This window comes from Oncorhynchus mykiss, chromosome 29, assembly GCF_057628025.1.
Source record: "Oncorhynchus mykiss isolate SJ-2025 chromosome 29, ASM5762802v1, whole genome shotgun sequence".
Classification (NCBI taxonomy): domain Eukaryota; kingdom Metazoa; phylum Chordata; class Actinopteri; order Salmoniformes; family Salmonidae; genus Oncorhynchus; species Oncorhynchus mykiss.
The window spans coordinates 36901149-36910933 of record NC_143050.1 but is presented as its reverse complement, the minus strand read 5'-3'; the positions used below and the strand labels follow the sequence as shown (position 1 = coordinate 36910933).

The 9785-nt window shown below is 46.1% G+C and overlaps 1 protein-coding gene across 3 annotated transcripts in view; it reads left to right on the top strand.

Annotated features, from left to right (window-relative positions):
- The first annotated feature begins 1871 nt into the window (after window positions 1–1871).
- The window catches only part of LOC110509317 (electrogenic sodium bicarbonate cotransporter 4-like), a 33210-nt gene continuing 25296 nt past the window's right edge, over window positions 1872–9785 (top strand). For 2 of the 3 annotated variants that reach the window (XM_036967899.2, XM_090227113.1), the window contains exons 1-3: window positions 1872–2041; window positions 6593–6657; window positions 6831–7067. In XM_036967899.2, the coding sequence (XP_036823794.2) occupies window positions 6594–6657; window positions 6831–7067 (301 nt within the window). In that variant the 5' untranslated portion in view covers window positions 1872–2041; window position 6593. Of the gene's footprint in view, window positions 2042–6592; window positions 6658–6830; window positions 7068–7791; window positions 8468–9785 lie in introns of those variants that run through there. The other variant, XM_090227112.1, reaches the window with a different exon arrangement.

Below are 9785 nucleotides of genomic sequence, written 5' to 3'. Positions count from 1 at the left end.
AGAAATACATCTGTTTGACGTGATTGTTGAAGCGGCGGCTGCCCTGCTGGGATCACTAGCCGAGTCGACATCAGTCTACTACTATGGTGAGTGTCGAGTCCGCAGGCCTATTCAGTCAATAGCTGGGGTCTATAAGTGTGTGTGTGAGGTTGTCGTCAGCTCAACTGTAGCTAGTCTGTGAACACTGGGTTAGAGGATAGACATCACAGCTGATTAACTGCGGGACTTCAAAGATCATCCGCCCGGAGTCCGACAACAATATGAATTAGAATTTAGAAGTGGAGAAAATATAGTCCGCTGTCTGGGTGGCCAGCGACACCTATTGGAGTGGAAATGGCAGGCCAGTATCACATCAATTCTATGTGGTCCAGCCTAAACATTTGTCCCTCCCTGGCTACCCAAGGGTAGGTTAGTTATTTCAATGGGGCGTGGGCGTATATCAAACGCTGAATGCTGAAATGTGGCATGCTCCCATTCACCACATAATCAGTAAATGATATCCTGTCCATTGATACGCTTTGATCAATCGATATCTGATCGATATCCATAGTGAACATGCATTGGGTGTAGGCCCAATCAGATCGGAATAGAATGGTTCATCCGCAGCAGTGACAGGACACACAGATCAATAAACTACTATGACAAGTGCAGAATGGTTTTAAGCATGTAGGACAGCAGACGGATCAATTTGACTGTGAACAAGAACCTTGAAGCTCTTGGTATAATTCGCAGTATACCTCCCTCTTTTCCCGCCCTCTGATGGGTGAATGGGTGGGGCGTGTGGCCAATAAATACATGCCAATCAACTCATAGAAATCGAGACTGTGAACGACCGCACAGGTTTATAATTGCAGGAGTTTACACTGATTTATTTAGATCTAGCAAGGCCTATAGATCTTTTTTTCATCACGCAGTAGGCCTAATAGTTCTCCAGGCTGTTATATTGCATACACAATGTCCCTTCGATCTGAAAAGAACATTGCACACATGGCAGTCGCTATTGAGGGTGGTAGAAAAGTTTGCAGAGAGAGGAATTGAGAATATATTCTAATTCTAGGATTCCATTCATGTACTCCTCAATTCCCTGCTGCTTTGTGCAGTATTTCGATCCTTCTAAAGTTCCACCTCAGGAAAACCTTACAGAAACACTAGAAATGTATTACTTCGGCCTCCCAAGTGGTGCAACGGTCTAAGGCACTGCCTCGCAGTGCTATAAGTGTTACTACCGACTTGGGTTCAATCCCAGGCTGTGACGCAGCCGGCTGTGACCCATGAGGTGGCCCACAATTTTCCCAGTGTCATCTGGGTTAGGGGAGGGTTTGGCTGACTGGGATGTCATTGCCCCATTGCGCTCTAGTGACTCTCTGTGGTGGGCTGGGAGTAGTGCATGCTGACTTTGGTTGCCAGTTGCCCGGTGTTTCCTCTGACACATTGATGCTTCTAGGTTAAGCGAGGAGTGTATCAAGAAGCAGTGTGGCTTGGCGGGGTTGTGTTTCGGAGGACGCATGGCTGTCAACCTATTTTAATTTTTTTACTATTCTAAAAAAGTATATTACTTCACTGGCTGCCTGTGGGGTTGACTAGTTGTATGGAGGTACAACTATGAGGCTGTAAAATCGACTGTTCTGAGGTTTGGTTCGGTATCAAGCCATCTTAGGCTACCCGTGTGTGTGTGTGTGTGTGTGTGTGTGTGTGTGTGTGTGTGTGTGTGTGTGTGTGTGTGTGTGTGTGTGTGTGTGTGTGTGTGTGTGTGTGTGTGTGTGTGTGTGTGTGTACATGCGCGCCCCAGGCCATGTTACTGGGCCCAGTAGAGAGAGGTGATGGGGAACATGACTGGATCAGTGCATACATCACTGGCCTCTGTCACACTCAACACACAAGCCCTGGTACAGGGTAGTCCACACACACACAGGAAGGAGATCCTACAACTATCTGGCCCTGCCACAGCACAGTTGGATGCAGCAGAGCCCAGAGTGACATTGAGACCTGCGTCTCCTTTACTGCAATACTCTTCTCAGCTCAACTCCAGCCCTCTGCTCAGGTAATACATTCTGATTGCCTCTCTTCTGAATGGTGTTCAAAACATGTTTGAGTGGTTGAGTTTTTTTCTCCTTTTATTTCTGATTGGATGAGAATATGTTTTCTTTGCAAACTGGTCTGCCTGTTCTGACAACGTCACTCTTTGACGGTTTAAGAGAGAGACGGTAAACTTCTTTGTTTAAAAAGTTTGGCCGGATTCTGCTGTGTTTGCCCATGAGTGTTTTCTTTTGTTACATTGAAAGATGAATGGGTTTAATGAAACACTATGAGAGTCATTTAAAAAAAAATCCTGATCTAATTGATCAGTGACGGTTTGGAAATCTGGCCCAGCCATTACTTACATTTATTGCATTATTTTAAGCCTTTGGGGATCATATTGAAAAGACAGGAGAGTATTTGATAGAGTAACTGCATATCATGCTACCAATGAGACGAGTACTGATATAGCATACCATGGCCAGATGAGCTACAGTACGTATTGAGAACATGAGCTGTTTCTCTGCGAGTTGTGTTGCTTTGTTAATTCGCCGTGGAAAGAAGTTATCACGGTTCAGGGCACATATGTGTTCTAGCCACACACCAGCACACCTGACAAAATCAAGGGCTTGATAATTACCGTATAAGTTGAATCAGGTGTGCTGTTGTGGGGAGAGTATAATATGTGCGAAAGCTGGAGGTCTGAGAATAGATCTGAGAGATTTTAGAATCCTTTCATCTCGGTTTTAGCTCAACGCCAGTTGGTTGTGATAGTGACAGGGACTCGGAACTATTGGCATGGGTTGATTGCGTAATCTGCTCTACCTCATTACCAGGCTAAGGGTTTGGGTCAATTCCATTTCAACTCAGGAAGTAAACTGAATGGAATGACCCTAATTTGACTAATTTGAGAATATGAGAATTGTGATGCAGTGAAAGATGTAGACTAGGGATGCAAATCTAAGGCCCTCCAGCTCCACTGGTTTTAATTTCTCCCTGCTACTTAATGAATCAGTCAATTTTATGGAATGAAAATGCATACACCTGGCTGCCAGGTAGAAAATAATTATAAATCAAAGGAATCAAACCCCAAATAAGCAGGAACTCAAGGACCAACGCTGGGCACCCCAGCTGTAAGCCTACCACTGGGATTGTTAGTAGGCCTAATCAGTCCAAAATATTCCATGTTCAGAGTTGTCTTTCCAATGAATAGCAACTAGGGTGTATGTGGGGTGTGAAACATGTCCTTCACACCCAGTGATCAGGAGCTCAGGGCCCAGCTGGTGATCAGGACTGACAGAGGTATTGATCAGCCTAGAAAAACACTGGGAGTGTGACACACACACACACACACACACACACACACACACACACACACACACACACACACACACACACAGGGGCATAGATGTAAAATCATTACATATCTGTTGCATATGTTGTCTCACTGCATACACTGTTGCCCAGTCAGAAATGAACCCCTATCCCCCCCTGGACACTTTTCATAGATCTGAAAGAATCGGATTGGGTTTAAGCCTGAAAGTATAGGTCCACCTAGCCCAGATGGAGTTTCTGCCATATTCCTTAGACCAATCCGACCCTTTCAGATCTGTAAGAAGTGTCTATGGGAAAAGAGTTAGGGGTGGATTATTAACTGTGCATCACATTACAGATCCTTTTGAGGGAAATTCCTTGAGCATGTCCCCATACACTGATCTCCCTCTTCATCTCTCTCTGTTGTGTCATCATCCTCAGGGCAGCTGTGGTTTTCCATTGAGTTTTCTCAATCAGTCAGTCACCAATTGATCTCCGGGGTTACCAGATTGCTGTGTGGTTTGAACGGGTAGTCACGGGGTTATTCCTTTAACCATCATTTAAACCAGGAAATCCCATTGAGATAAATAATCAGGGAGACCTGGCTTAACTTCTCTAGCCCATTCTACTTAAGTGTTTGAAGATCTTGGAGGCCACAGTGGCTTGCAAAAGTATTCACCCCCCCCCCTTGGCATTTTTCCTATTTTGTTGCCTTACAACCTGGAATTAAAATTGTTTTTTGGGGGGGGGGTTGTATCATTTGATTTACACAACATGCCTACCACTTTGAAGATGCAAAATATTTTTTTACTTGAGCGTGCATAATTATTCACCCCCCCTTGGCACATCTAGCCACTGGGATTTTTGCCCATTCTTCAAGGTAAAACTGCTCCAGCTTCTTCAAATTAGATGGGTTCCGCTGGTGCACAGGAATCTTTAAGTCATACCACAGATTCTCAATTGGATTGAGTTCTGGGCTTTGACGAGACCATTTCAAAACATTTAAACATTGCCCCTTAAACCACTCAAGTGTTGCTTTAGCAGTCCTGCTGGAAGGTGAACCTCCGTCCCAGTCTCAAATCTCTGGAAGACAGAAACAGGTTTCCCTCAAGAATTTCCCTGTACAGTGCCTTGCGAAAGTATTCGGGCCCCTTGAACTTTGCGACCTTTTGCCACATTTCAGGCTTCAAACATAAAGATATAAAACTGTATTTTTTTGTGAAGAATCAACAAGTGGGACACAATCATGAAGTGGAACAACATTTATTGGATATTTCAAACTTTTTTTAACAAATCAAAAACTTAAAAATTGGGCGTGCAAAATTATTCAGCCCCCTTAAGTTAATACTTTGTAGCGCCACCTTTTGCTGCGATTACAGCTGTAAGTCGCTTGGGGTATGTTGCCTCTGATTAATGCCCTCCTTGCCTGGTCTGTGAATTTTGGTGGGTGGCCCTCCCTTGGAAGGTTTGTTGTGGTGCCATATTCTTTCCATTTTATAATAATGGATTTAATGGTGCTCTGTGGGATGTTCAAAGTTCCAGATATTTTTTTATAACCCAACCCTGATCTGTACTTCTCCACAAATTTGTCCCTGGCCTGTTTGGAGAGCTCCTTGGTCTTCATGGTGCTGCTTGCTTGGTGGTGCCCCTTGCTTAGTGGAGTTGCAGACTCCGGGGCCTTTCAGAACAGGTGTATATGTACTGAGATCATGTGACAGATCATGTGACACTTAGATTGCACACAGGTGTGCTTTATTTAACTAATTGTGTGACTTCTGAAGGTAATTGGTTGCTTCCAGATCTTATTTAGGGGCTTCATACCAAATGGGTGAATACATATGTGTGCACCACTTTTCCGTTCGTTTTTTTTGTTATTGAATTTTTTGAAACAAGTTATTGTTTCTTCATTTCACCAATTTGGACTCTTTTGTGTATGTCCATTACATGAAATCCAAATAAAAATCAATTTAAATTACAGGTTGTAATTACAGGTTGTAAATAGGAAAAACGCTAAAGGGGATGAATAATTTTGCAAGGCACTGTCGGTGGAGTCATCACCATTTTGCTTACACCTACACCCAACTAAAAGTTCTTGGCTTGAATATTAGTGAGAACCACACTGCCAGATGGTGATACTGTGTGTTGTGATGATCCTGCCCAGGAGAGGGCGTGATCACTACGTGGAATGCAAATGAGTTTACCTGGGGAATAAACAGGGGGTCATTCAGGTTCTTCTTTGAACAATTTGTATGAAGGGATGACTTGAATACAACATGCAACAGCGAAGAACAAAGTTGTTCACCTGTTTGCCTCATTCACGCCACAGCCATAGATCTCTAGACTCAAACATTATGGGAGATATGTGATGCACTACTGCAGATCAGAAGTGTACACCCGCTGTCAAACTGTTCCACTGAGATCTACATGCCTCTACATATACAGCTGTGTCAGATTAAGATGGAGTTTGTGCCTGCGTCGCTTCGTCAGTGTATTGTGTCTGAGAGGGCCTGTTATCGGCGTGTAGTTCATCTGTCTGTGTGTGTTCAAGGGAAACCTATATCAAAGGGTTCCGTAATGAAAGCAGGCAGGGTGGAGCGATAGAGAATCAAAGGAGGAAGAAGTGTGCAGGCTCTCGTCCTTCATCTCTCTCTCTCTCTCTCTCAATTTCAAATTCTGTTGAAGGGCTTTATTGTCATGGGAAACACATGTTAACATTTCCAAAGCAAGTGAACTAGATAATAAACCAAAGTGAAATAAACAATAAGAAAAATAACAGTAAACATTACACTCACAAAAGTTGCCCCCCAAAAAATAAAGACGTTGCACGTTTCATATTATGTGCAGATAGTTAAAGTACAAAAGGGAAAGTAAATAAACATAAATATGGGTTGTATTTACAGTGGTGTTTGTTCTTCACTGGTTGCCCTTTTCTTGTGGCAACAGGTCGCATCTTAATGCTGTGATGGCACACTGTGGTATTTCACCCGAAAGATATAGGAGTTAATCAGAATTGGGTTTGTTGTCAAATTCTTTGTGGGTCTGTGTAAAATGAGGGGTGTGTTTGTGTTTGTGAACAGAGCCCCAGGACCAGCTTGCTTAGGGGACTGTTCTCCACGTTCATCTCTCTGTAGATGATGGCTTGGTTATGGAAGGTTTGTGAATCGCTTCCTTTTAGGTGGTTGTAGAATTGAACGTCTCTCTTTCTTTCTTTCTTTCTTTCTTTCTTTCTTTCTTTCTTTCTTTCTTTCTTTCTTTCTTTCAGGATGGCACATGATTGGCAGGGAGGTAGAAGTAGGAGTCACCACCGATATGAGGAAGATGTTAAGGGTGAGTATGGCCACACACACGGTTGTTTAGTGTGTACATTGTCCAATGTATGGAAGGAGCAGACGCGCGTACGTTCATTAAGTCAAGAAAAGGGTTCCGGGAAAATAATGTCGCGTGGATGTTAACCATCTCTCTGTCTCCTCCTTACTGTCTACTCTCTCTGTCTCTCTCAGAGCCCCAGCCAGTGTATATTGGTGTTCCGGTAACACACGGTTACAGCAAAAGGAGACGTCGTAAACACCGCTCCCAGCGCGAACAAGAGAAACACCACACACACCGCGGCCAACACGCACACCATGAACACACACGTCACGAACACATACACCATGACAATCACCATGACTACCAGGAACACTACAAAGAGGAGGAGGAGCAGGAACAACATGACATATTTGACCCTGACTCCACAGGTGGGCACTCACGCACACGCACACACACACACACACACACACACACACACACACACACACACACACACACACACAGACTTACACGTGCGGACACGCGCACTTTAAGTAGTACACACATGTGAGAAGTATATGACCAGCCACAGTTGTTGCTGTTTTGAGGAATGATCCCCTGTCATTTCCAGGCGTGCTTATAACTAGCAGCAGGGTTTGTGTGTGTGTGTGTGTGTGTGTGTATGCACGCGTGTGTGTAATGAATGTGTCAAAGCGTGGTTCCTGTTCCCGTGGAGACCAGCGTCTTGAAGCTGGTAAGCTGATTAGAGCTGAGGAACTCAAACCCTGGTATACCACCGGTCCTCTGTGTGTGTGTGTGTGTGTGTATGTGATCAAGGGGGTCCACTGCCCCAGTTCCACAGGAGAAATATGTCACGTAATTTTACTCATCAGAGTATAGATCCCGGGATGGACGGAGGCAAGGAGAAGAACCCGGACACAAAAGGGGAAGGAAGGGGCGTACAGACAAAAGTGGAGTGAAGTTGATGTAGTTGTTGTGTGCACGCATGTGTGTCACAGGGTTAAGGGTACTTGAGGCTGCTGCGGTGGGTGTGTGTGCGCAGGTGCATGTGTGTGTCCATGCATGTGTGTGTGTGTGTCAGGGGGTGGAGAGTGCTTCAGGGTGCTGTGGGGTGTGTGTTGGCCTCTTAAGCCTCTGGTCCTTCGCTGCTCTGGAGATTTCAGTGGATTTCTGCTTCAGATTAAAGCAGACCAAAACAACTCCACAGGAAAACAATTCCGGAGCAGGACGGAACACACAGAACAGTGTTCAGCCCTTTGGACCGCTGGGTTTCTGACTGACGACACACCATCCCACACACGGCAGAACATGGCTCACTAAACAACGAAGGCCTATTGGATAGCGAAAGGTGTTGAGGCAGAGTTGGCGCAAAGAGAAGAGCATAAAGCTATAAGAAGAGGACGACAACGGAGCAAGGCGTTGAGAGGCGGAACGGGAGAGAGCAGGAAAGTTGTGGAGAGGAAGGAAAGAAGGAGTTTGTCCACTCTTCTGGTTGTCCCATCAGTGGAGGTCTAGCCTTGACTCCGGTATCTCTAGTTTTCTCCAGAACAAGCTAATTGTCAAACGGGAATACGGTGTCAGGGACTCGTCTGGTACCGCGAGTCTCGTAGGTTGCTACCTCTCTGGGCTGGACGGACATTGACAGAAGCCTCCTGTTGTGTGTTGACCTATCAGCTGGTTGGGGATATCTCTCTCTCTGAGCTGCTGGGAGTACAGGTGTATACCGAAAGTCTCTGGTTGTGGTTCCAGTGGTTAGTCATGGAGGACTCTGGTTCCTCCATCACCTCCAGCATGGCCTCTCGCTGGACACTGCCTGGCTCACACACAGGTAAACAAACAAAAACAGAAAGAGAGGAGGGGAGGAGGTACAGAGAACAGGAGGAGAATGGAGGGGAGGAGAACAGGAGGAGAACGGGGGGGAGGAGGTACAGAGAACAGGAGGAGAATGGAGGTACAGAGAACAGGAGGAGAATGGAGGGGAGGAGGTACAGAGAACAGGAAGAGAATGGAGGGGAGGAGGTACAGAGAACAGGAGGAGAATGGAGGGGAGGAGGTACAGAGAACAGGAGGAGAATGGAGGGGAGGAGGTACAGAGAACAGGAGGAGAATGGAGGGGAGGAGGTACAGAGAACAGGAAGAGAATGGAGGGGAAGAGGTACAGAGAACAGGAGGAGAATGGAGGGGAGGAGGTACAGAGAACAGGAAGAGAATGGAGCGGAGGAGGTACAGAGAACAGAAAGAGAATGGAGGGGAGGAGGTACAGAGAACAGGAAGAGAATGGAGCGGAGGAGGTACAGAGAACAGGAAGAGAATGGAGGGGAGGAGGTACAGAGAACAGGAGGAGAATGGAGGGGAGGAGGTACAGAGAACAGGAAGAGAATGGAGGGGAGGAGGTACAGAGAACAGGAAGAGAATGGAGGGGAGGAGGTACAGAGAACAGGAGGAGAATGGAGGGGAGGAGGTACAGAGAACAGGAAGAGAATGGAGGGGAGGAGGTACAGAGAACAGGAAGAGAATGGAGGGAAGGAGGTACAGAGAACAGGAAGAGAATGGAGGGGAGGAGGTACAGAGAACAGGAGGAGAATGGAGGGGAGGAGGTACAGAGAACAGGAGGAGAATGGAGGGGAGGAGGTACAGAGAACAGGAAGAGAATGGAGGGGAAGAGGTACAGAGAACAGGAAGAGAATGGAGGGGAGGAGGTACAGAGAACAGAAAGAGAATGGAGCGGAGGAGGTACAGAGAACAGAAAGAGAATGGAGGGGAGGAGGTACAGAGAACAGAAAGAGAATGGAGGGGAGGAGGTACAGAGAACAGGAAGAGAATGGAGCGGAGGAGGTACAGAGAACAGGAGGAGAATGGAGGGGAAGAGGTACAGAGAACAGAAAGAGAATGGAGGGGAGGAGGTACAGAGAACAGGAAGAGAATGGAGCGGAGGAGGTACAGAGAACAGGAAGAGAATGGAGGGGAGGAGGTACAGAGAACAGAAAGAGAATGGAGGGGAAGAGGTACAGAGAACAGGAAGAGAATGGAGGGGAGGAGGTACAGAGAACAGAAAGAGAATGGAGGGGAAGAGGTACAGAGAACAGAAAGAGAATGGAGGGGAGGAGGTACAGAGAACAGAAAGAGAATGGAGCGGAGGAGGTACA